This window comes from Peromyscus leucopus, chromosome 14 (assembly GCF_004664715.2).
Source record: "Peromyscus leucopus breed LL Stock chromosome 14, UCI_PerLeu_2.1, whole genome shotgun sequence".
NCBI classification, from domain to species: Eukaryota; Metazoa; Chordata; class Mammalia; order Rodentia; family Cricetidae; genus Peromyscus; species Peromyscus leucopus.
Window position 1 is genome coordinate 78,091,357 of NC_051075.1, and position 27,077 is coordinate 78,118,433.

A 27,077-nucleotide genomic window follows, 5' to 3' on the forward strand; every position below is an offset into this window, starting at 1 on the left:
TTGGGGTTCCTGTAGTAGGGAAGGTGACCCTAGTGCTGGGTCACTCCATCTGTCCTACTAAGTAACTCAAATCCACCGTGGCGCCCTGTAGGTTAACCTCAGTCGGTGGTACCTCTTGGAAGGCAGGGGAGGGGCAGGGCAGAGTTTCTCTAGCCTCAAAGGTTCAGCTCTGCCTAAGTCATGGCTTCATCCAGGTACTGTCCCAGAAGGTCACCCCTGGCTCCCACCTCTGGTTTTGCGGATATCTCGGGGCTCAAGCTTGCAGTGCCCTCCCTGCGTTCTCTCAGTAGAGGGGTGTCCTTCAGAGAGCAGGCCAAGAGCAAGACCAGGGACTTGGTGGGGGCAGGGATCTGCTACCGGGAGGCTCTGGGCCCTTGTTCTTCAAGGCTACTTAGAAGTGAACCTAGTCACTTCAGCGAAGTTTAAAATGATGATTCGCGCTGCAGAAAACGTGGAAGAGAAAACCCTGCTTATTTATTCAGGCTTTAAAACCATAAAACTCTCGTTTTCTCCCTGTAGCTATTTATATCCTGAGCGGGTGTAAAAACTGTCCCCATATGAAGCCCAGGTCTGAAGTAACTTAAACGAAAAATAGCCATCTCCTGTTTTTTTTTTTTTTTTTTTTTTTTTTTTTGTGTTTCTTCTTTCTTTCTTTTTTTAAAAAAGGAAATGGTTTCACGTATAGTCCCCAGGTCTGGCTAGCTGCTGGCGCGGGGGGTGGGGCAGCCCACCCAGCCCCACAGGCAGCTGTCAGGCAGTGACGGCCCCTCGCTGATCACTCCAGGGACAAGGACGCCCGAGGCTGGGTGTCACCGACTCCTACGCCTTCAGGCCCTCGGCCCTGCGGGGTGGGGGAAGGGCCTGGGTCTCGGGAAGTGACCCTCCCCCCGCGCCGAGCTGGGGACCCAAACCCCTTCCTCCACCACCCCCCCCCACACCGCGGTGGGGCCCCCAGCCGGTCTAAGTCCTGCCGTCACCCCGGGGCCGCGCTCGGCGCCTCCCCGCACCCCGACGGCTTCGAGGCCCTCCCCGGCCGATCGTCCCGACTCCTCCCGCTGCCCCTCAGGCGATGCGGGGACCCGGTGGCCCCCAACCCAATTAGCGGGGAGCGCCATGGACTCCTAGCACAACTGCTTTCCTCCCCTCGGGGGACACTGCCACCCGAGAGCCTCGTCCCCAGGTCCCCTTGCCCTAGTACATCCCAATCCCCCTGGGCGACGCGGGGGCGCAATTAGTTTCTTCCAATTAGTTTCCCCTCTTTGTATAGAACCCATTCAAACTGTGCGCGTACTCCTCCGCGCGAGGGGGAAAGTAGTCCCGACCTTGCCCGCGATTTCTGTTCTCGCGTCGGGGCACATTCACTTTGGGAAGCCGGTGGGGCGCTCGGCGGGACCCCTGGGGGAGGTGGCGTGGGGCCCACGGGGTGCGCGCGGAGGGAGCGGGGCGCCGGGGGAAGGGGGAGGGGGCTAGCAGGGCGGCTAACTCCTCGCTGTTGCCTCGAGAGATGGATCATGGGGCGTAGAGCGATCGCAAACCTCAAACCACGTACAGTGGGCGATACGCGTCAACCCAACCTGGCCAACGGAAGCGCGGAGCCTCCCCCCTCCCCGTGCTCCCGCCCCCCGCCGCCTGACGGACGCGCGCAAGGGCCTACCACGCGGCCGGTGGCCGCCCGGATCCCGTGAGAGCCAATGGAAGGGCACGGAGGCGGGGCCCCCGCGCGGCGGGTTAGGCTGCGCGCGGCCCTCCTCCGCCCAGGCCCCGCCCCTCCCCCCCCCCGCCCGCGGCTCCCGGAGTAGTTAGAGCCAGCGAAGTGCGGGCGGCGATGAGAGCCAAAGTTGCGCTCCGTTCGGCATCGGGGGCTTGAGGCGGCTCGTCGCTCCGCCCGTCTGGGCCTCCTCGAGCCCCAACTCGCGCCAGCGGGTCCCGCGCGCCCGCCCGGCCGGCCCGGCGCCCACCTGCGCCCCCTGCCCGCGGCCCGCCGCCCGCGCCTCACGAGCCGGGGTCCCCGTCACTTTGGCCCGGCTCCGGGCCCCGCCGATGCCGGCCATGGTGGAGAAGGGCCCCGAGGTCTCAGGGAAGCGGCGAGGGAGGAACACGGCGGCCGCCGCCGCCTCGGCCGCTGCCTCGGCCGCCGCCTCGGCCGCCGCCTCAGCCGGCACCGCCTCCGCCTCGGCCGCCGCCGCCGCCGCCGCCTCGGCCGCCGCCGCCCCCAATAATGGCCAGAATAAAAGTTTGGCGGCGGCGGCTCCCAACGGGAACAGCGGCAGCAACTCCTGGGAGGAAGGCAGCTCGGGCTCGTCCAGCGACGAGGAGCACGGTAGGTGGCAGCCGCCCCCGCGCTCGGCCCGCGCCCGCGCCCGCGCTGACCGCCGTGCTCTGCTTCCCCGCAGGTGGCGGCGGCATGCGGGTGGGACCCCAGTACCAGGCGGCGGTGCCCGACTTCGACCCCGGTGAGTAGCGAGCGGCGGGAGCCCGGCGACAACTTTGTTTTGTGCGTGTTGGCCTACGGTCCGCGGGGGCACACGGGGCGCGAGGGCAGACGGCGCCGCACGCTCGCACACGGGTGTGCTGCAGATCCGGGTGCGGGGAGGCCGCGGGCCCCGGTGGGGACGGTACCCGCCCGCTGCGCCCCTGGCACTGAGGAGGCCACACCTGGCCGGGCCGGAGTGTGGTGTCCCTGCGTCCAGGTGAGGTGCACCGGGGCCAGGACGGGATCCCGGGTGGCAGTGCTGGAGAGTTGGCGTCCTGGGGCGCTCGGACTCAGGGCTCCGCAGAGACTTCTTACTTGGAAGGAACCGGCTCCCAGTGTTACCCTGCCAACCCTGCGCTCTCGCTACCTCTTGACTCCCGTCCCATCCCATTCTGAGGGCCAGTGGAGTAATGATCTCCCCTTCCCTCCACTCCAATCAGGTAATAAAAGAAGTGTGCTTTCCAAAGAGCATCTGCCTAGATAAGAGAGCCTCGCTTGTGGCTGCTATTTTGGGATCTGTTTGTAAATGTGTGTGTTTCCTTTATTTCTTTTTCTTTTTGGGGGTGGGGTGGGGAGGAAGAGGTTGTGAAAGAATAGAACCATCAAAAAGCCTTAGCTAACCGACCGTTTCTATCTACTAGAAATCCCTGTCCCCAAGAATGGGGCATTTCACTTCCCTTGCTGCTGATCTGTGTGGAAGCAAATTTAAAGTGGTACCAGGGGGAAAAAATCCTATCAGACAAAGGAATTCGCCGCGTTTTAATGCCCACGATTCTATCCCTTCTCTGTATGAGACTGTCTTTAAAGGTGGTTGTTACAGGAAATGTTTGAAAGGACGTGGGTTTTGTTTCAGAAATAAAATTCAAAAGACAGTCATGTACAGCTAGAGTGAACCGTCCTGGTTGGAGGGCTAAAGAACAGGAGGTTTTTCTAAGTAGGTTATACCACTAGTTTGAAAAGATAAACGCTTTTCCTTGGAAACAAGACTGCAGAAAATTGCAAGGATCTGGCCCTTGGAAAAGGAGATTGCTTTTAAGTTGTTATTAAGGTACTGAACTCTATGTTTAGGTAAAAGTGAAAATAAAGGAGAGAGGGATTCTGGGTGAGTGCTTGGACACCCCGAGAATAAATGACTTTCAAATTTGTGACTCCAATCCTTCACATTTATGTAGTCTAACTCCCCTCTTGCCGATTTCTATTTTGTAAACTCATGTTAGTGTTTTGGATGGTTTCCCCTTTCCCCACATCTTTTTCTGGAACTCACTTCTCATTTGTGAGTGACAGGACAGAGCCAGGTTTTTTTTTTTTTCCTCCTCTTCTGTACAGGGCTCCATTCCTGGGTTGGCCACCAGGGGAAGCATACTGTTTTTTGGTTACAGTTGACCCTATCCTTATTTTGTAGGTCAAGTCTATCTGCAGTAATACATAGAATATAAAGCTTGCCACAAAGTTTCTCTCACAGATTCTACTTAAATACTGAATTGAGCAGACCTTCCAGAAACTTGGCCATTTTTAAACACATTTTTGTTACATATTTTTGAAAGTTTATCTAAATGTTTGATAGGACATACTCAGTGGTCATAGGATTTAGATGTCTTAATCTCTGCACTGTCATTAGGGTGCCTGGTGCCTTTAGAGTTGGAATCTTCTTTGAAACATCAGGTGTAATAGATTAAATTTTGAGCTCTTGGGTCATTTTTATTTTTGTAACACAGCGTGTCTTTATACTCCAGGCTGGCTTCAAATTTGCTGTGTGATCCAAATTGGACTTCAGTTTGCCATCATCCTACTTCAACGTCTTTGGACTTATTTTGGTTATTAATATTTTTTATACAAGTGTATATCTTAGGATGTGATAGTTAATTTTATTTACTTTTTGTCGTGCTGGAATTGAACCCAGGTCCTTACATATGCTAGACAAGCACTCCGTCACTGAGCTACATTCTCAGCTTGTCTTTGGACTTGTGATGGGGGATATATTTGCTAGAGACTTAACAGTCTAGAAAGTAAAGCATTGTAAATGTTCTTATGCATAGCTTTGCTGCCAGTTGATTGTTCACATTAACATTTCTTTGGGGCTTTTTTTTTCTTCTCCAAGACAAGGTTTCTGTGTGTAACCGCCCTAGCTATCTTGGAATTAGATCATAGACCAGGCTGGCCTCAAATTCAGAGATTCATATGTGCCACCACTGCCTGGCGTACATTAACATTTCTAAACTTATTATTATTGTTATTATTTTTTAATCTGGAAAGGAATTTAACTGCTGTGAAATTATTTCAAACCTTGTTTTGTCAGTCTGAGCATTGGGACATTTGTTTACTATTTCCAAGTGATTTTTTCATGTTATATTGGTTTGTTTGTTTGTTTTGTTTTGTTTTTCTAGACAGGTTTCTCTGTGTAATAGTCCTGGCTGTCCTGGAACTCCCTTTGTGAAACGGTGTTCTCGAACTCACAGACAGCTGCCTTCCTTCTGAGTGCTAGGATTAAAATCTTGTGCCACCACACCTGGCATATCTTTTTATTTAATGTAAAATCAAAGGTTTTTTGTCTTGTTTATGTTTTTTGAGGCAGGGTCTCACTATGTAGCCTGAGCTGTCCTTGAACTTACTAAGTAGTCCAGGTACCAGATGCCCTGGAACTGTAGTTACAGATGGTTGTTAGTACCATATGGGTGCTGAGAATCATCCCCAGTTCTCAGAAAGAGCAGCCAGTGCCCTTAACTTCTGAGTCATCTCTCCAGCACCACAAGACAGGGTCTTTATGAGCTTAAAAGAAGTTAGGAGTGTCAAGTATGGTCACATATACCTGTAATACCAATACCTGGAAGGCTGAGACAGGCTAATGAACTCAAGGCCATATCTTGTTTTTTTCTTTTTTTTGGTTTTTCAAGACAGGTTTCTCTGTGTAGCTTTTCGCCTTTCCTGGAACTCACTCTGTAGACCAGGCTGGCCTCGAACTCACAAAGATTCGCCTGCCTCTGCCTCCTGAGTGCTGGGACTAAAGGCGTGCGCCACCACCGCCGGCTCAAGGCCATATCTTAAAAACAAGCAAGGCTGGGGAGATTCTCTGGGCATGAGCACTTGTTATGAAAGCAAGAAGACCTGAGTTTAAATTCCTTGCACATACACAAAAAAGGTGGGCAGGGCCGTGCATGTCTAACTCTAAGCTTCCATGTTCAGTAAGAGGACCCTGTCTCAAAAATATAAAGGTGGAAAATCATAGAGAAAAATCCTAACATCCAGATTCCTCTGGCCCCTATATTCCTGTAAACACACACAAGGAAAAACAAGGACTAATGTGAACTCAAGGGTGGTATTACTGCCTTTCCTTACTTCCTGATGAATGCATTGGTCTTTTCTTCTGGTGCTGGGGATTGTACCAGAGTCTTGGCATGCTAATTACATGTTTCATTGTGTAGCCCTGGCTAGCTATGTAGATTGGGCTAGCCTCAGATTTCTAGAAATTTGCCTGCTTCTGCTTCTGAGTGCTGGGATCAAAGGTGTTCATCACCATGCGCAGTTCAGCTACATTCTCAAATCCTTCTGCCTAAGTTTTGAAAGTATCTTGTGTTTTATTTTGTTTCCTTGCCAAATTTAAGTAAGCAGAAAGCTTTTCTTTCTTTTTCCCCCTCCCTCTCTCTTTAAGACATGATCTTCCCAAGTAGTCCTGGCTTGGCTGGCCTGGACCTTGTGGTGATCTTCCTTCTCCAGCCTCTTCTGAGTTCTGGGTCACAAGCAGGAGCTACCACATTTTGTCCAGAAAGCAAGCTTTAAAAACAAATCAAATAAACAAGTAAAAAACCCTAAGTAGTAAGATGTGTGAATGGACCTTTTTTCTTTTTTTTTAAAACAGTGTTTTTAGTGAAGACTGGCCTCACACTCATGGTAGTCCTCCTGCCTCAGCCTCCTATATATTGGCATGAGCCATCAAGCCTAGCTTGATGATAATTTTTGTTCAAGTCTGTTCTGCTTATTTGTAGACTTCAGCTTGACCTAATTTCTAGAGTGGTTGAAACTATGATTACCTTATCTTGCCCAAGGAGGATTTAATTCTGTCATCCTTCATAAATAGCTGAGAGGTGGATAGAGTGCTGTAGTTCTGAAATGCTCCTTGGTCTTTATAGTCTAAGGAATGCCTGTGCTAGGCTGGTGGACTTGGCATAGTTAGGGATGGAATACTATCCGTTCACAAGGAAAGTCTTGACCCTGTGGAGTTAAACACAGTTCAGCGTGCAGCCTCCCCCTTTGACTCAAGACTTTGCTGCCACATGCGGTGTCCCGACTGTGAGCTCTTAGATTCAGTATTTAAGGAAGAGTGAGGAGAGAATGCTTTACTTTATCACTCATTTGTTCTGTGTTAGCAGAGCACCTCTTATTTTGATGTGAATAATGTTTTTCTATTAAATAATGGGAATATTGCCTCTCTCTCTCCTTTTTCCAGCTTTTCAAGACAGGGTTTCTCTAGCTCTGGCTGTCCTGGAACTCATTCTGTAGACCAGGCTGGCCTGAACTCACAGAAATCCACCTGCCTCTGCCACCCTAATGCTGGGATTAAAGGTGTGTGTTACCACTGCTAGGTGTTTCCTCCCTCTTGCTGGTAAACATTAAGGGGAAGGTCTTTTACTTTTTTTTGTAAGTTGCGCGTGCATGTCATAAAACAGTTAGGACACTGGGGGAATTGTCTCTCTTTACTAAGTGGGTTCCAGTGATAGAACTCGGGTCCTTGGGCTTGGTGGCAAGTTCACTAAGCCATTTTACTGGTCCTCTTCTTTAACTTCTAATAGTCTTGGTTTGGTGCTAGCGATTGAACCAAGGTTTAATGCACGCTAGGCAAGAATTTACCAACTGAGCTACATCCTAAACTCCGGCCTGTATATTTCTTTGGTCATTTGTATGATGCTCTTTGTAGTTTTAGCCAGAGGAGCACAGTGATAGGATGTTACGATTGGCTTCAGTTTTCTTAGACATGTGTCATATGTAAAGTTTATACTGTGTTAGTTTTTATTATCACAGTTCAGACATGCTAAAATGACGACTTTCACAGAGGAGAAAAAGAATTGAGACAGGTGCAGAGAATCAGACTTCAAAGATGCTATGCAAGTGCTCCACTACTGAGTACACCTCCCACTATGAGACTTTCGTTATTGATTTTGAGGTAGTCTTACGTCTGCCTTCAGAGTTTATAGTTAGCACTGGCTTTACCATGTCTGCTGACTTGTAAAGGTGTTATGCCTTTTGCAGCAGCTATATGAACCTGTGTTTATCTGCTTTTCATCAACTTTTGTTGCTTTTCTGGGAATTGAACTTATGGCTGGGTAGGTATGCTATTACTGAGCTACTTCCAAAGCTCACTTTCCCCCCATTACTTAAAAAAAAAAAAAAATCTGCCAGGCGGTGGTGGTGCACGCCTTTATTTAATCCCAGCACTCGGGAGGCAGAGGCAGGCAGATCTCTGTGAGTTCGAGGCCAGCCTGGGCTACAGAGAGAGTTCCAGGAAAGGAGCAAAGCTACACAGAGAAACCCTGTCTTGAAAAACCAAAAAAAAAAAAAAAAATCTGTCCATTCATCCATCCATCCATCCAGGCATCCAGTGTACACATTTGAAGGTCAGAGGACAACCTTCAGGAATTGATTTTCTCTATCATGTGGGTCCCAAGGATTAAGTCTGGCTTGGCAAATGTCCTTACCTGCTAATCCCCCACTCTCTCCCACCCCACTCTCATGTAGCTTTTACTAGTCTTGAACTCACTGTGTAGCTGAGGATGGCCTAGTTTGCTTCTACCTCCTAAGTGTTGGGATTACAGGTATATGCCACCACCCTGGCAGCTATTCTGTTTTCTTATTTTGGTTTTTCGAGACAGGGTTTCTCTGTGTAGTTTTGGTGCCTGTCTTGGATCTCACTCTGTAGACCAGGCTGGCCTCGAACTCACAGAGATCCGCGTGCCTCTGCCTCCTGAGTGCTGGGATTAAGGGCATGCGCTGCCCGGCGCTATTCTGTTTTCTCCACGAGGGAAATAGAGGCCTAGAAAGTTAGAGTGGTCTGTATTTGTCTTTAATTTCCCAGTGATTAAAACCGACTCAAGGTAGGGCCATCTGGACCACACCTTATGTTTTAGAGCCTTGTTACTGGGTTCAGTTAGTATGAATCAACTCTAATATGCTTAGAATTTTGGAAAGAGAAGAGTTAAAACTTTAAAATAATTGAAATGCTAAGATAGTTATTAGGTATAATTTGATGGTGCCTTTTTATTTTGAAAAATCACCATAAGCTAAGATAGTATTATGAATACAGAATTATTAGTTAGGTGTGGTGACTCATATCTGTAGTCCTCAAATTCAGGAGGGCAGAGGCAGAATGATTGGCATGAATTTGAGGCCAGCTTGCACTAGGCAGTGAGTCCTGCTTCAGAACATGTCAGGGGCAGTTGGAGAGATGACTCACTCATTAAGAGTGCATACTGCTTCAGAGTTCCGTACCCAGCACCCACACTGGGTGGCTTACAACCACCTGTAACCCTGGCTTCAGGGAAATTCAACATTTGACCTCATCGGCCACCTGTACTTTTAATAAGCACATGCCCTCCTCCAACATACATAATTTAAGAATAAAATAAGTCATAAAACAAATGAACAAAGAGTTCAAGACAAAACATTTCCAATGGAATAATGCTCTCCACTGAGACTGACCATTGTTACCTAAGCCATATCAGTTCCAGCTCAAGCCTAGCCTTCCCCTCCCTCACTTTATTAGTTTGAATTGAGATGTATTCTTTCTGTGATTGTTTCCATCCCCTAAGAAGCAGGCAAAATGAGATGTGCAAACGATTCACTGGGCTAGATGGTTGTGAGGACAATGAGGAAAGAGGCTCCTGTAGACAGGACCTGTGGTGCACGCAGCAGGTTGTGACACCTGTGAAGGAGAAGGGAGGCGGGAGATGGCAGTGCGCTTGTAGGGCAGGGACAAGAATGGCTCTGGTTTTGGATACTTGCTGACTCAGTCATTGGCTGGGGCAACTTCTCTTGTCTGTGGGTGTTGGAGAAGATCTGAAATTCTGGGCAGCTTGGGCTGTTTGGGGACCCACTTCTGTAGAAGGGAAATTGAGCGGCATACTTCAAGAATTCTGGAACTCCGATTGTTGATTGATTAGTGGATTGATTTTTGTGGTGCTGGGATCAAACCCAAGGTCTTGTACATGCTAGGCAACTGTTCCACCCGGTCACAGCCCCTGCCCTTTTGCTTTGAGACCAGGCCTGGATGTGCAGCCCAGATTGGCTTTGAAATAAGATCTTGGCTTGCTCTCTCTCGAGTACTGGGATTATGTGCTACCATACTCAAATGATTTATTATACATGTTTTTATATTTTAGTAAATATATTTAGTAACTTTTCTTAGTTTTTTTTTTTAAAAGTTTTCCTCTATATGTTATGTGTATGGATGTTTTGTCTGCATATATGTATGTACACCACATGGCTACCAGTGTCCACAAAAATCAGATGAGGGCTTTGGATCCCCTAGAACTGTAGTTACAGATGGTTGAGAGCCACCATGTGGGTGTTAGGATCTAAACCTGGCTCCTGGAAGAATAAGTGCTCTTAACTACTGAGCCATTTCTCCCTAGCCTTTCTGGGTTTTAAAAATTATTTCCCGATTTTAAGATGTCTCCTAGCTCAAGATGCTTAAATTTGCTGTCTAACAGAGGGTGACCTTGAACTTTTGATCCTGCTGTCTTTTACCTCCTAGGTAGGAGTATGGGTGTATACCACGTTGGCCTTGAGCTTGTGACAGTCTTTTCTGTTTGAAAGCTATAATGATACAATGTGTACCATTCTGCCCTGTTACTAGTCCTTATATAAAAATGATTATTTGTGCATATCCATCTACACTGATAATTTTTGAACAAGTATTTTCTTACTTATAAGGCATATACATTCTAAAGCTAGCCAGATAGGTAGATAGGTAGGTAGATTGATTTATTTCTTCTTTCCTTTAAAGACGAGGACTGCTTGTTGGCATTCAGGGCAGAGACAAGTGGATCTCTGTAAGTTTGAAGCTAGCCTGGTCTACAGAGTTGAGTTCCAGGATAGGCAGAGCTACAAAGAGAACCCTGTACTGAAAAACCAAATAAATAGGTAAATAAGTAAGTAAGTAAATAAAATAAAGTCAAGGACTCACCGTGTATCCCTGGTTGGTTTGGAATTGGCTATGTAGACCAGTGTGACCTTTTTGTCTCCTGCCTCTGTCTTCTGAGTATTGGTTACAGGTGTGCACCACCATGCCCAGCCCTCAATTCCTTTTCTTTACCCTGCTTTTGCCATGGTATTAGATATATCTATATCTATATTTTTTTTTCTTTTTTCATTTTGAGACAGTCTCACTATGTAGCCCTGGCCTATAGACTCTATAGACCTTGCTGGCCTCAAACGCACTCTATAAACCTTGCTGGCCTCAAACTCACAGATCTACCTTCCTCTCCCTCCCTTGTACTGGGATTAAAGTTGTGTGCTACCATGCCCAGTTTCTTTATTTCAAAAGATTATCTTTTTATTTTATGTGTGTGGGTGTTTTGCCTGGCTGTATATTACCATGTGTGTGCAGGTGCCTATGGAGGCCAGAAGGGGACACCTGATGCATCTGTAACTGGAGTTACAAATGGTTGTGAACTACCTTGTGGCAACCAAACCTAGGTCCTCTGCAAGAACAACAAATGTTCTTAACTGCTGATCCATATCTCTCTCTCTCTCTCTCTTTTTTTTTTTTCCCGAGACAGGGTTTCTCTGTGTAGTTTCAGTGCCTGTCCTGGATCTTGCTCTGTAGACCAGGCTGACCTTGAACTCACGGAGATCCGCCTGGCTCTGCTTCCCGAGTGCTGGGATTAAAGGTGTGCGCCACTACCACCCGGCTACAGTTTTTGTTTTTAATTTTGAGTATGGGGGAAGGATTTTAATTTCTTTGATTAGGAAGGAATAAATATATTTCCTTGATTGGGGATTGTACTCAGACTAGTGTCACTGTAGGACTCTTGGTTTCTGAGGTTCGTATCTCCCAAGAGTTGAGACCTTTTGGTATTTTCAGAACAAATCCTCTTCAGTTTATGTTGATATGCTATTAAGTGATTGACCCAAATTACAGTGTCAGACGAGAAGCTCTGGTTTAATGTCTGCCTAGCATGCAGTTGTAGTAGCAACTGATCACTTCACTTAAAGTGAAGGCTTTGATTCCGGGAGTGGTCAGTTATTTTCTCAGAAGGGGTTAAAGTGCTGTTGGGCATTTGCCACTGGTGCGTAAGAGAAAGGCAGTATGTGGATAGAGAGATGCAACTTGTCATCACTAACAGGAGACTGGCAGAATACCTGTCAGTGCCAGGTCAGTTTAGCACTCGTTCATTCCAGACTTATTGGTACACTATTAGATCGTTTAACCCTTCCCAAAGTCAGTCACACTGGGAAAGCTACTGTCTTCATTTTCTGTATTCAGAACCCAAGCAGTTATTAACTGAGTCTTAAGTTGTCATTAGCTTTAAGAGACATCGTTAAGAATGGGTCAGGAGCAATTTATTAACAAGATAATCATTAATAGAAAGATTTCAGTCTAATATGAAATCAGAAAACCTCTTTAAGGAACACACTTAGCAGCAACATTTTGTTGCATCCATAGGTTAGTTCTTTCCTTGGACCTAAATGGTTGTACAGTTTATGTGTCTGTTTATTTGTAAGCAGGGTCTTTCTGTGTAGCTCAGGCTAGCCTCCAATGCTCTATATTCAGCCTCCTAAGTTTTGGGATTACAGGCATGCTTCATTGCAGCAGCTGAGGTTTTATTTGTTTGCTTGTTTGTTTATTTTTGTTTTGTTTTTCCAAGACGGGGTTTCTCTGTGTAGTCTTGGCTGTTCTGGAACTTACTCTGTAGACCAGGCTGGCCTGGAACTCGGAGATCTATCTGCCTCTGCCTCTTGAGTGCGGGAATAAAGGTGTGTCCACCACCACAGTGGCTGAGGTTTATGTTTAGAGTTGCCAAGAGAGCTTCATGTTGAATTTCATTCTTCTAAGTGGCAGTGAAAGTTGATGAATGGGAAGAATCTAGCTTGGTGACTGGAGGCAAATTGTAGGCAACTTTACAGTTTAGAATGCACTGGAAGGTTTTTTTTTTTTTTTTAAAAGACTTATTTTATGTGTATACTGCATGCATATATGTATTTATACCACACGTGTGCCTGTGGAGGAGGTCAGAAGAGCGCATCAGACTCCCTGAACTGAAATTCCAGTTGCTATGTGGAGTACTTAGACCTGAACCTGTCTCCTCAAAAGAGTAACAATTGCTCTTAACCGCTGAGCCAGCCTCACGGGTGTTATTTTGAAGGGAGCACCCAGTGTGATCGTGTAAGTTAAGCAGTGTGGACTGCTCTTTAATGTTTAGGTCTCTCTGTCTCCTCTGGAATGGTTGATCCCAGGACTGTTAAGAGACTGAAGCAAGAGTATTGATCAAGTTTGAGGCCAACCTAGGCTACAGAGAAAGATACTGATTTAAAAACAAACGCAAAACAAGCAAAAAACAACAATGTTTTGAATAGGTATGAAATGATCTCAGTCTTCCACAGATGTAATTAGATACCTCAGTAGGATGGTGCAGCACATTTCTTTCCTTTTCTTGTGAGTCACATTCTTCCTTCAGAACTCAAGACCTCCCGTAAGCTCTCCTTCACCAACAAAACCAGTGTACATACATATTTCTTAGTAAGTACTTGTGCTGCATTTTTCAGGGTAGTATGTCCAGCTGACCCTTGTGGTACAGGATTGAACTGCATGGCCGACAAGCAGATCCCTATTTTGGAGTCTTGTAACAATTAGAAAATGCACAAGTGAATCTTGTAGCCTAGAAAAACTGAGAAGTTTAAGAAGAACTGTCATGAATATAGATTATATAGATACAGTCTGCTTTGAACTTACTGCTCTAAACATATACAAACACATAAGAAGTTGATATTGGGGGTGGTGGTGCAAACTTGTGATCTCAGTACTTGGGAGGCTGAGGCAGGAGGATTGTTGAGGGTTCAAGAACAATACAGTAAGTGCCAGACCAGCCAGAGCTATGCCAAACTAAAGGCTGGGGAAAAGAAAAATGAAATGTATTAAAACTTACACACATACAGATTGAACAGTGTCAGTCTAGAGAAATGTCAAAAGTTGGCCTTGGAAGGTCTAGGCAACTTGGCCTATCTAAGCCCCTCCTTCCCTCCTTCCTTCAAAGGTAAAACAATGTAAGGTGCATTATTATACAACAAGATAAAATCAGCTAGTGCATATTTCACTGCTGTAATAGCTGTGGCTGCCTCCTGGGGTTCCTGTTGAACCGGATGTGAGTTCATCATCATGTGTGCTACAGTAAAACATGGTCTCTTGCCATTCTTGTGTATTTTCCTGCTGTATATAATACGGACACTATACAAAATATGTGTTGATGGATTGTTCCCAATAAAGCTCCTTGTCAGCAGGAAGGTGGTGGTGCATGGGAGGCAGAGCCAGGCAGATCTCTGTGAGTTCAGGCCAGCCTGATCTACAGAGTGAGATCCAGGACAGGCACCAAAACTACACAGAGAAATTGTCTCGAAAAACAAAAAACAAACAAACAAACAAAAAAAGCTTCCTGTCAGAGGCTGATATGAGTTGTGTTTTGTCAAGTAGGGCTAGAGAGAAGGCTCAGCAGTTAAAGGCTAGGCTCACAACCCAAAATGTCAAGTTTTTGTCAAGTCAGGGTAATTATGTAGATCTGAGGTGAATAGCTCATGGTACGGCTACAAGACCCAAAACTGCAAAAAGAAAGAAAAAATTTCACTGAGTGGCAAGTCTCAGTTGAATTTTGAGTGTTTCTGTTTTGTATCACACACACTTACTGCCTGTGTTGCTTTCACTGGCATAGAAGTTTCTGGGCCTAATGTTCTTTTCTTAATTTTTTTAAATTACTATTTTATGTGTACAAGTTTTTACCTGCATGTATGTCTGCACTGTGTGCATGCCTGGTGCCTTCGGAAGCCAGAAGAAGGTATTGGGTCTCCCAGAACTGGAGTTACAGATGGTGGTAGCCACCATGTGGGTTCTGGGAATCAATTCCAGGTCCTTTGGAAGAGCAGCCAGTGCTATTAACTCTTAGCCCCCATGTTCTGCTTTTAAAGATGGGAAAGGGCTGGAGAGGTGGCTCAGTGGTTAGAAGTACTTGTTGCGCTTTCAGAAGACCTAGGTTCAGATTCCAGCACCCGGGGTTGGGGATTTAGCTCAGTTGGGGATTTAGCTCAGTGGTAGAGTGCTTGCCTAGCAAGTGCAAGGCTCTGGTTCATCCTCAGCTCCGACAAAAAAACAAAAACAAAAAACAGATTCCAGCACCCATATGGTGCCTCATAGTCATCCCTAACTCCAGTTCCAGGGGATTGGATGCCCTCTTCTGAACTCTGAGGTCACCAGGCAGGCATGTGATGCACAGATACATAGGCCCGTGAAACAGTCACTTACATAAAATAAAATTTAAAATTCTAAAATAAAATAAAAAGCACTGGAATGGGGACACTAGGGTGTGAAGAAGAGCTGAGTTAGCTTTGCCTGGTCTGGAAGATAGTAGTCTCATATCCTTCAGGTTTTTTCCAGGGAGAGGCCTAAGCAGAAGCAAGTTCAAGGTCAGTGTGGGCTATATAGTGAATTCTAGGCTAGCTTGGGGTATTGTTAGTATGAGACTCCATCTCAAAAAGTCAAAAAAACAGTCAAAACCAAAACCACTCCTGTGACGCACAAAGTCAGGTAAGTAAGTCTCTTAACCTCATCTTCTGTCCACTTATCACAGTTGGTTCTGAGTGGGGAGAGGAGAGTGGTTTTTAAGATTTTATTTTTATGTGTGTGTACCTGTTTGTATGTCCAGTGTGTGTGTGTGTGTGTGTGTGTGTGTGTGTGTGTGTGTGTGTGCTTGAGGAGGCCAGAGGAAGAGTTGGATCCTCTGGAATTGGAGTCACAGGTTGTGTGAGCTTTCCAAGTGGGTGCTGGGAGCTGAACCCACGTCCTTTGCAAAAGAGACATGTGTACTTGACCACTGAACCGTCTCTCCAGTCTGATTTATTTATTTATTTATTTATTTATTTATTTATTTATTTATTTATTTATTTATTTATTTATTTATTTATTTATTATGCAGCGTGTATGACTGCAGGTCAGAAGAGGGCACCAGATTTCATTACAGATGGTTGTGAGCCACCATGTGGTTGCTGGGAATTGAACTCAGGACCTCTGGAAGAGCAAGCAGTGCTCTTAACCTCTGAGCTATCTCTACAGCCCCTGTTTTGTTTTTTTAACTAATGATCTTTAACTGGATATAGTGGCACACATCTTTAATTCCAGTACTCAGGAGGCCAAAACAGGCAGATCTTAGCCTGGTCTACATAGTGAGTTCCAGGGCTTGTCTCAAAAAACAAAAGAAAAAAAAAACTTTTGTTGTTTTTGCTCTTGGACCCTGTTGGGGGGCCCACCACCCAGTTCCCAAATAAATCACATATGGAGGCGTATTCTCACTTATGGAGGCCCAGCCTTAGGCTGGCTTGTTCCTTAACTTTAAATGAGCTCCGTGCGCCTTTCACCTCTGGGCTTTCTGGTTCTCTTACTTTTGTATCTTACTCTTACTCCGTGACTTGCTGTGTGTGTAGCTGGGTGGCTGCCCCTGAGTCCCCCTCCTCCTCTGGCTGCTAGATTTATTTCTCCTCCCAGATCTCTCCCTCTATATCAAAGTCCCTTTGCCTGCCAGCCCCACCTATCCTTTCTCCTGCCTTGCTATTGGCCAGTTCTTTATTAGACCATCAGGTGTTTTAGACAGACACAGGAACACAGCTTCACAGAGTTAAACAAATGCAACATAAACAAAAGTAACACACCTTAAAATAATATTGTACTACAAAAACATACAAATAAAGCATGATCTTCAGTATTTTTATTTATTTATTTGTGTGTGTACAAGCATGTGTTCCATGGCTAGGGTGTTGAGGTCAGCTTTTGGATATCTGTTTCTTCCTTCTATCATGAGGGTTCCAGGAATCAAACTCATGTCATTAGGCTTGGCAGCAGGTGCCTTAACTCACTGAGCCATATTACAGTGCCTCCGCCCCCAAAAGATTGATCATTATTATTATTATTTAGTTATGTCTGTCTTTATAGGTATGTGCATTTGAGTGGAGGTGCTGAGGGACAGGTTCCCTTGGAACTGGAGTTACAGGCAACTGTGAATGCCTGATACGGGTTCTGGGAACTCAAATCAGGTCCTTTGCAGGAGCAGGATGTGTACCTGATAGTAGAGACGTGTCTCTAGCCCCTTTAGCTACTGTTTTTGTTTGTTTTGAGACAGCCTCAAACTGCCTTATATAATTGAGGATGACTTTGAATTTTATTTTATGTGTACAAGTGTTTTCCCTGAATGTATGTATCTTCACCATGTGTGTGTCTGGTACCATTGGAGACCAGAAGAGGGCATCAGATCTGGAACTAGAGTTTACGGATGGTTCTGAGCTATCCAGGATTCTCTGTAAGAATAGCAAGTGCTTTTTAACTATTTAGCCATGACTTCAGCCCCAACTTTGCATTTCAGATTCAGTTGTCTGACCTGCGTACTGGGTTTTCAGGAGTATACAACTATGCCAGGCTTTTGCCATGCTGGAGATTGAGCCCAAGGCCTCCTGGGAGGCAAGCACTCTCTAACAACTGAGGTCTGTCATCCCAGTTCCTTCTTTATTATCTTTACTTACGTAGTGTGTGCACACATGCATGTAACCTGAGTGGAGATCAGAGGACAACTTGTAGGAGTGTTTCTGTACTTCCTAAAGATTAAACTCAGGTTGGAAGGCTGCAAATGCCTTCACGTGCTGAGCTATCTTGATGGTTCACAATTGATTTTGTTGTTCCTTAATTTTTTAAGTTAAAAAAAGGAGAAAGTGTCTTACTGTATAGCTGGCTCTGGTCTGTGACAGTAGCCCCTGATCCCTGAAGTTGCACATGTGCCATCATGTGGGGCTTTAACTTCTGTTGGGTACCAAGAAAGTAGCATCTTGTCCAGGGCTAGAAAGTTCTGCTTGCTAAGTCAAATCATCTTATGCATTATACCTGGATAGCCATGAATTCTGAAGTTTTCCTGCTCTTCCTGGACTTGGGGTACTTTCTGTTCCTGTGTGAGCATCATGATTTTTCAGTTTGATTCTATAGTGTGTCTCCTTTCGAAAGAAACTCAAACAATTTTTCTTTTTCTAAGATTTAATTTTGGGGCGCTGGAGTGCTGGCTCAGCGGTAAGAACACTGACTGCTTTTCCAGAGGTCCTGAGTTCAATTCTCAGCACCCACTGGCAGGTCAAAATTGTAACTCCAATTCTGGGGACCTGACACCCTCACACAGACATACATGCAGGCAAAACACCAATGCATAAAATAAAATAAATAAAGATTTAATCTTGAGATGGGAAAGATGGCTCAGCATTTAAGGTAAGTTCTGCTCTTCTAGAAGACTTGAGTTCATTCCCAGCAACCTCATCAGGTGGCTTACAGCTGTCTGTAACTCTAGCTCTAGGCCAGAGCCTCTAAGGGAACGTGCACTCATGTGCACATATTTATACATACTTAAAAATAAATTTTAGTTGGGTGGTGGTGGTGCACGCCTTTAATCCCAGCACTTGGGAGGCAGAGGCAGGTGGATCTCTGTGAGTTCGAGGCCAGCCTGGTCTACAAAGTGAGTTCCAGGAAAGGTGTAAAGCTACACAGAGAAACCAAAAATAAATAAATACATAAATAAATTTTAAAAATCTTTAAAACATTTTTTATTACTGCTCATGTGTATGTATACCATGTGTACATAATGTTCATGGAGACTGGAAGAGGGAGTTTCTGGAATTGGAATTGTAGACACTTGTGAGCTACCCAGTATAGGTTTTGGGAACTCAGACCAGGATGACCTTCACTCCAGATCCTCCTGCATCCACTTTCCAAATACTGGGATTTAGGTGTGTGTCGTCACGCTGGCTCTCATCCTGGCATAGTAAAACCAGAATAACACATTTTATGTTCTGATAGCTGTTGTTTCAATATTTGTAATAAGGTGTATGATCTGATCTCATTGACATCTGATTACTAATTGGTCATTATACTCCAGATTTCTTCAAAAGATAGTCATTTTGAATTATTCAAAAGTTAAGAATAAAATACAAATTCAATACCCACTGGACTGTGTTGGACCTCATAGTTTGCTTAGAAGGGGTTGGGGAAAGAATATTTCTTTTAGTAACCTTGTTAAGAACTTTGTCTCCTGTCCTTTTCAGCAACATGTTTGCCAAATATACCAGTCCTCCTAAACTGAACTGGGATTTTGTGTGTCAGCTGATATCGTTCTGATTTGTTGCTTGGCTTTCGCTTGCTTGGCAACAGGTCAGTTTCCATAGCATTGCCCCTAGAACTCAGTGAGCTGAGAGGTTGGGGTTGGTGCTATACGCCTCTTATCCTGATATAGACGGTTACAAACTTCAGTATCTGAGCTTTCATATCGTCTTGAAGGTTAAATTTCTGAATATTAAATTCTTCAAGAAAGGTTTCATTTCTGTAGAAAATGAAGATTGAAATCCAAATTTTTTGTCTTACTAAGAGCATGGCAAGAGAAAAGTGGAAGTGTTTATTATCAATCACTTCGAATGTGAGTTCTGTATACTGTATTTGAGACAAAGCTAGCAATAGCCTTTAGACATCCCTGAAGCACTTCTACCGTGGATACTTACTTAGTTGTAAAGGAAACATAACAATTTAAAAATATTACATTTGGCTGAAGAGATGACTCAGCAGGTTAAGAGCACTTGCTACTCTTAAAGGGACCCCAAGTTTGATTCCCAGTACCCACATGGTGGCTCACAATTATATGTAACTTCCAGTTCAGGGATCTAGTACCTTTTTCTGTTCTCCATAGGAACCAGGCACACATGTGGTGTACACATATACATGTAGGCCAAACACATATACATATAGGCATAGAAAAACTCAAATTTACAAGTGGAATTAGTTTGTTGAAGTGAGATGATGTATGAAGTAAGATGATGTATGATTAAATATTTTGTATTTTTCTTTCTTTCTTTTTTTTTTTTTTTTTGTTGTTTTTTTGAGATAGGGTTTCTCTATGTAGCTTTGGAGCCTGTCCTGGATCTCACTTTGTAGATCAGACTGGCCTCAAACTCACAGAGATCCACCTGCCTCTGCCTTCCGAGTGCTGGGATTAAAGGCGTGCGCCACCATCGCCCAGCATATTTTGTATTTTTCAAGAGCCTAATTTCCCTCATGGCATGTTTGTTGCCTTGCTTTTCATTATTCCATTTTTGTGCATGTTTTCAGGACTATGTAAGGAGGTGACGGACTCCTTATGTTCTAGCAGTGAACAGACACTGTACATTCCCTGTTACCATACTTGTAACCTTTCTAAAGGTTAATAAGTGCTTTTCTGCTTATTAAAAAAATTTTAACATCAGAAAAATAGAATATTAGTTACATGACCAACTGCCAGGATAAGTAATTTAAATATTTGTAGTTAAGATTTTGTAGCCAGGCATGGTGGTATATGCCTTTAATTCAGTGGTTCTCAACTCTCCTAGTGCTGTAACCTTTTAATACAGTTCCTCGTGTTGTGGTGACCCCAACCATAAAATTATTTTCATTGCTACTTCATAACTGTCATTTTTCTATGAATCATACTGTAAATATCTGATATACAGGATATCTGATGTTCAACCCCTATGAAAGGATAAAACAACAACAACAACAAACACAGCCAGAGGGTGGCAGCCCACGGGCTGAGAACCACTTCTTTAATCGCTGCACAGGCAGGTGAATTTCAGATCTCTTAGTTTGAGGCTAGCCTGGTCTACAGAGGGAATTCCAAGATAGCTAGAGCTACACAGAGAAACCTAATCTTGAAAAACAACAAAAACCTGTAAGTGTAAGATAATGTATAATTGTATATGATATATTAGCTTATATGACATATTGTAAGATTTTTGGTATATTTTCTTTAAAAATTTTCTGGCTGAAGTTTTGTAAATGTGCTGTGTGTGTGTGTGTGTGTGTGTGTGTGTGTGTGTGTGAGGGTGCTAGGTATTGATCCTTTACATTGAGCTATATTCTGCCCTATAAGATGGCATGTGTGCATGCATCACAGCACATGACTTTGGATATTAAGTGTAATTATTTAATGAGTACTTTTCTGTTATCATAAAACACCTGGTCTGATAGAATAAAAGCCATGGAACAGTGCTTTGGAAATTGAGGGCCATGAAATCTAGTGAGATGATTGAAATTGTGTGTAGAGGGAAGTCTTTCCAAAGATGCCTCTTTGGTAAGTCACTTTTAGGTTTTGAGCTATGCATGTAGATCAGGATGGTATTAAATTCAGATCTTTTTATTTTATCTTATTTTTCTTTAACTGTCTGGCCTTCAAACTCACAGGAATGCTCCTGCCTCTGTCTCTTGTGCTAGGATTAAAGGTGTGTGCCACTATCCCTGGCGAAGTTCCAGATCTTTTTTGCCTCTTCCTGACAGTTTAAATTAAAAGTGTGTGCTACAGTCTTTGGTTTCAGAAAGGAAGGACGCTCCAGACTGATGGATTCTCTTGTGTTTTGGGTGAAGAGGCTTGTATTTTTGTTTTTTGAGACAGTCTCACTTTGTAGTTCTGAATTGCACTGGGATCCACCAGCCTTACCTCCTGAGTGCTATATTTAAAGGCGTGCACCACCACACTCGTGTGTGTGTGTGTGTGTGTGTGTGTGTGTGTGTGTGTGTGTGTGTTTTGGTTTTTTTAAACCTGTCATTAAATGATGGGGATACATTCTGAAGAAGAAAGGAAATGTTGGGTGATTTCATTGTTTAAACAAAATGGAGTACATTTAGGGAAACTACTGTGGTACCTGTTGATCACTTGATGTGGTGGTGGCTTTGAATTCTCCCTTTCTCACAGTGAAGAGGATGGAAGCCAAGGCATCGTGTTTGCTAGGTAAGAATTCTAACACTGGTCTACACCCCTAGTCACACTGTAGAGGCCATATCAGACTAGCTATATAGTTTGGGGTAGAGAGCTTGCATGCTTGCCTCGTATGTCTGAAACCTAGCTTCTTTCCCAGCACTACAAAGGAAAATAAAGGGATAGTAAACAGAAGGATTGTGAGGCTGGTGCCATGGTTTTATGGTAAACTTGATAAGCTGAAGAAAATAAACTCTAGAATAACAAAATACAAAATAAAACATCACAACGATTTATTGGGAAATATTATGTATTTTTATTTTGCATACTTGTATGTATTGTAGTTTTTCTCCTCATCCTTCCCTTCTCTCTTCTCTTTTCTCAACCTTATTTTGTTTATTTACTTATTTATTTTTAAGGTACCTGCACATGCACTGAAACACATGTGCCGTGGGGTGAATGCGAAGGTGTTCTTTCCTTCCATTGTGGGTCCTGCAGATCACACTCGGGCCATCAAGCTTACATGGCAGCAAGCACTCTACTTGCTGGGCAATCTCTCTGGATCTTAACCTTCTATTTTAAAACTACATTCTCTACTTTTGAAAATCATTGCCCTTCAGTGCATGACATTGAAAAAGTTGAAGCCAGAAAGAAAGTGATGGAATTGTAGCTGGGGAAGGACATTGATGAGAGTATGTAAGGGTTTACTGAAGTTGGAGAAGACTGTTGACCCAACTTTGGTTTTTAGGACAGAATCTTAACTCTTTGCTCAAGCAAATGTTCACCTTGGCTTAGTGGTGCTGCCCCAGCCTCCCATCTAGCTTTGGCTGGTGTTACTGTATCTGACAGTGCAGGAACTTTGCACACAGGGATGTGCTTACCTATGCAGGGGCATGCTGAGGCCCAAGGTTAGTGTTGGGATATCTTCTGTGATTGATTCTCCACCTTATTTATTTTTTTTAAAACATGAGCAACTAATTTAAATGTTTTTAAATGAACATAATATTTGCAATTGTAATCATTTTTAAGTTCACAATTCAGTGGCATGAATTAATTACATTCAAGATATTAATTATACTCATGATATTAACTACATTTTCCACCTTTTTTTATTTTAAAGATTTATTTTATTTGTGGTGGGGGGTGTTTATCTGTTTCTGTCTCTGTCTGTACATGTACACATGAGTGCATGCCCATGGAGACTGGAAGAGGATGCCTGGAGCTGGAGTTACAGGCAGTTTGAGCTGCTTGACCTTATTATTGAAAAGAGCAGTGCATGTTTTTAACTACTGGGCCGTCTCTCTAGCCACTCCACCTTTTTTAGTAAGTCTTTCACTGAGCTTGAAACTTACTGTTCACATAGACTAGTTGGTCATCAGGCCACTGGGATCTGCCTGCCTCTGTCTCCCTGTACTGGGGTTACAGACTCAGACTACTGGGCCTACTTTTCACATGAACATTTTACCAACTGAGCCATCTCCTGAGCTTAGCAGTGCAGAAACTTTTCTTTCTTTATTTTTTTTATTTTTATTTATTTATTTATTTATTTATTTATTTATTTATTTATTTATTTATTTTTTTGGTTTTTCGAGACAGGGTTTCTCTGTGTAGCTTTGTGCCTTTCCTGGAACTCTATTTGTAGACCAGACTGGCCTCGAACTCACAGAGATCCTCCTGCCTCTGCCTCCCGAGTGCTGGGATTAAAGGCGTGCGCCACCACCGCCCGGCCTCTTTCTTCTTTCTTTAGACAGGGTTTCTCTGTGTAGTTTGGGTGCCTGTCCTGGATTTTGCTCTGTAGACCAGGCTGGCCTCAAACTCAGAGATCTGCCTGGCTCTGCCTCTAAGTGCTGGGATTAAAGGTGTGTGCCACCACCCTGCTGCAGAAACTTTTCAATCTGCTTTGCACTAGGCTCTGTCCTAGATACCATATGGAGCACTGAGCAAAGAATGAAGTTCTATAAGGGAATGCTGTTGAAATAATTCAGGAGAGTGGCAAGAATGCATTTGAAACTTTCATCCCTAGCATAGAGATTTTTTACTTTTCAACTTTGTGTGTGTGTGTGTGTGTGTGGTGCACACGCACCAGTGGACAACTTGCATTGTGCTAAAGTACTTATATTTCTTTATTGGCAGGGTATCAATATGTAGCCCAGGCTGGCCACAAATTTTAATATTCCTGGGTCTATGCCTAGCTTTAGAACTTTTCAAGTGTTTGATTATGTACCAACTTCTAGATACAACAAATATGTCTCCAATTTTGAATCATGAAGGAACTAGGGACATTTGAACAGGCTTTAACCTGTTTAAGCTGTAATGGAACTTGCTGTGTACACCAGGCCAGCCTGAAGCTCGTCCACCAGCCAAGTGCATGTGCCACCACACCTGTGTCCCATGAACTTCCTGTGCAAAATGCTCAATGTTCATCTTTTGTAGAAATTCTCAATGGATGTGGATCAAAATAAACCTCACAAAATTTCAAAAACCAATGCTTTGCCATTAATATGTTTTCTAAAATTATATTAAATACAATGAATTAATTGTATTTATCAATAAATGAATTAATATACATAAACTGCATAGGCCTGTGCCTGACAACTAAGTTCACTATTATTACTTTCATGACATTAATAGTGTTTTTGTGTAACGTTTTCAAAAATGTTTAAGCTGAATAACAGTCCATGAAATATCAAACATACTAAACGTTTTGTGTACACACACACACACACACACACACACACACACACACAGAGTTTTTCAAGACAGGGTTTCTCTGTGTGGCCCTGGCTGTCCTGGAACTTGGAGTCCTCTGTAGAACAGGCTGTGTACATGTACAGACAGAGACAGAAACATATAGACTCCCCCCACCACAAATAAAATATCTTTTTTTTTTTTTTTTTTTTTTTGTTTTTCAAGACAGGGTTTCTCTATGTAGCTTTGCGCCTTTCCTGGAACTCACTTGGTAGCCCAGGCTGGCCTCGAACTCACAGAGATCCGCCTGTCTCTGCCTCCCGAGTGCTGGGATTAAAGGCGTATGCCACCACCACCTGGCATAATATGATTTTTTTAAAAAACGTTTTGCTCATCAATAATTTCTTTTTGTGATTAGTATTTTTACAGCTTATGTGTAGCTAGAGTTTTCCTGCCTTGCCCAGTCAGGACAAATCTTTGTCACCCGCAAGTCCCACAGCTGCTCAGACCCAACCAAGTAAACACAGAGACTTTTCAAACTGTATGGCCGTGGCAGGCTTCTTGCTAACTGTCCTTATAGCTTAAATTAGTCCATTTCCACAAATCTATACCCTGCCACACAGCTTGTGGCTTACTGGCATTTTCATATGCTGCTGGTCCGGTGGGCAGCTGGCAGGTAGTGAGTCCTTTTGCCTTCTTGTTCTTTTATTTCTCCTCTCTGTTAGTCCCGCCTATATTTCCTGCCTAGCCACGGCCAATCAGGTTTTATTTATTGACCAATCAGAGCAATTTGACATACAGACCATCCCCCAGCACAGCCAAGTGCAGACCATCTCAGACACCTGCACTCAGGCCCGTGGTCCTAATCATCCTCTATGTGGACCTGCTGGGTAAAGCCACGAGGAACCCGAGAATGGGCTCCCACAGGACATACAGAACATCCCATAGCACTTATGAAAAAGTTATTTAGCTTAAGTATGATGACCAACACATAACAAAGGTGAATGCAAGGGGGTTACAGGTTTGAGGCCAGTGTGGGTCACAGGGCAGCCTAAAGTGGTTTCTACCTTGTTTTCAAGTCATTTTGACAAATTTGCTACATCATAAATACCAAGAGATCTGTGCACCAATTCTGGTAGTAGAGCATGCGAAAAGCCATTGTCAGTTGAGGCACAGAAGTCACTGCTGAAGCTGTGGACAGGCAGCAGGTTTAGGAAAGGAGGTCATAATGAAAGGCTTTTTAGGATTTGTGGGGCGGGGAGAGGTGGCTTCTAATGGGAATGTACTGGACAGTATTTTTACCTTTAGAGCATTGCCTTCTACTCAAGTTGGGGATATGATTCTCTTGGGATTCTTTTCTTGATTCCTACAGCTGCCACTGCACTTTCATGACTGTATCCATGGGAACATGAGTAGGATAACATAAGTTTATAACTTGTTGCTAGGCAGATGTAGCTCACAATATATTCAAATGTTCTCATTAAAAAATATTTAAAGGGCTGAGGTTTAACTCTGGTAGAGAGCTTGCCTAGCATGAAGGGTATGGATTTGGTTCTCAGTACTGCAGATGAATGAATGAATGAATGATAGAAAGGGCAAAGCATTTGGTATTTACTTTTAGTAGGGAAAGGAAAACAGGGCAGTTTAAAATTATAACTCCAAAATTACATAAATCTTTTGTGGTAGAAATGGCTAGTCTTGTTTTTATTTGATTGGATGTTTAAAATGAAGGGAAATATCTGGAAACCTAGTCCCTTAGACATAAAGTTCTGGAGTATGTAGAGTTAATGTGACACTTGGCTTGTCCCAGTGTGTAAATCAGATCTCAAAGTGGTCTTTTCCCCTAGATCTTCTGCCTCAGATTTGAACAACTATCAGGGGAGGTCTTATGGATGTTAAGATGGCTACCTCTTTGGTTAACTCTTTTCAATTAAATTTTTGAGTAGGCAGTAACATCATTGATAGAAAGATGACTTTTCTTTCTTTCTTTTTTTTGTTTTTTTTTTTTTTTTGTTTTTTTCAAGACAAGGTTTTCTGTGTAGCTTTGGTGCCTGTCCTGGATTTCACTCTGTAGACCAGGCTGGCCTGGAACTCACAGAGATCTGCCTGACTTTGCCCCCCCTCCCCCAGTGCTGGGATTAAAGGTGAGCGCCACCACTACCTGGCCTTACTTTTTTTAAAAGGCATATATGAATTGTAATTGGCTTCTAGCTATGTTGTCCATGTACAGTAAGTAATTCCTTTTTCCAGAGGCTGTCACACTTCCCATCTCATCCAGTTACAATCTTAGAATCATTTGATTAGTTATTTAATAGATACTATTTGTGCAGTTCTTTGTATTAGCCACTGTAATTGCTTTAAAGGATGATTTTAGGAGCATTTACTATCAACTACATTTCACTGATAAGAAAACTAAGAGATAGCTCAGTAGTACAGTACCAGAGGACTCAAGTTTGATTCCCAGTATTCACACCAAGCATTTCACAGCCACTTGTAACTCTAGCTCCAGGAGGTCTGATGTTTCTGGCCACTTCAGACACCTGCCCACACATCTACATGTGCACACACATGTACACACACGTGTGTACACACATGCACACACATCCAGGCACATGCATGTACACACAACTTAAAAAGCAAGGCTGAGAGATGTTAAGTAACTTGTATAGGGTTTAGCCTTTTTTTTTTTTTTTTTTTTTTTTTTTCTTCGAGACAGGGTTTCTCTGTTTAGCTTTGAACTCACTTGGTAGCCCAGGCTGGCCTCAAACTCACAGAGATCCGCCTGCCTCTGCCTCCCAAGTGCTGGGATTAAAGGCGTGCACCACCACTGCCCGGCGGGTTTAGCCTTTCTTGTCCAGCAGGTGATACTCTCTAAGAAAGCAGGGTTCGTGATTCTGCTGTGTGCCCTGTGTTAAGTCAGTTTT

General features: G+C 43.9%; 1 protein-coding gene across 2 annotated transcripts in view; it reads left to right on the forward strand.

Annotated features, from left to right (window-relative positions):
- Positions 1-1,802: 1,802 nt before the first annotated feature.
- Rcor1 (REST corepressor 1) overlaps positions 1,803-27,077 on the forward strand; it is an 84,532-nt gene continuing 59,257 nt past the window's right edge. For both annotated transcript variants that reach the window (XR_003736084.2, XM_028883778.2), the window contains exons 1-2: positions 1,803-2,320; positions 2,394-2,453. Coding sequence is in view for 1 of the 2 variants with exons in the window: in XM_028883778.2 (XP_028739611.1) it covers positions 2,041-2,320; positions 2,394-2,453 (340 nt within the window). In the remaining variant the exon portion in view is untranslated. The remainder of the gene's footprint in view (positions 2,321-2,393; positions 2,454-27,077) is intronic.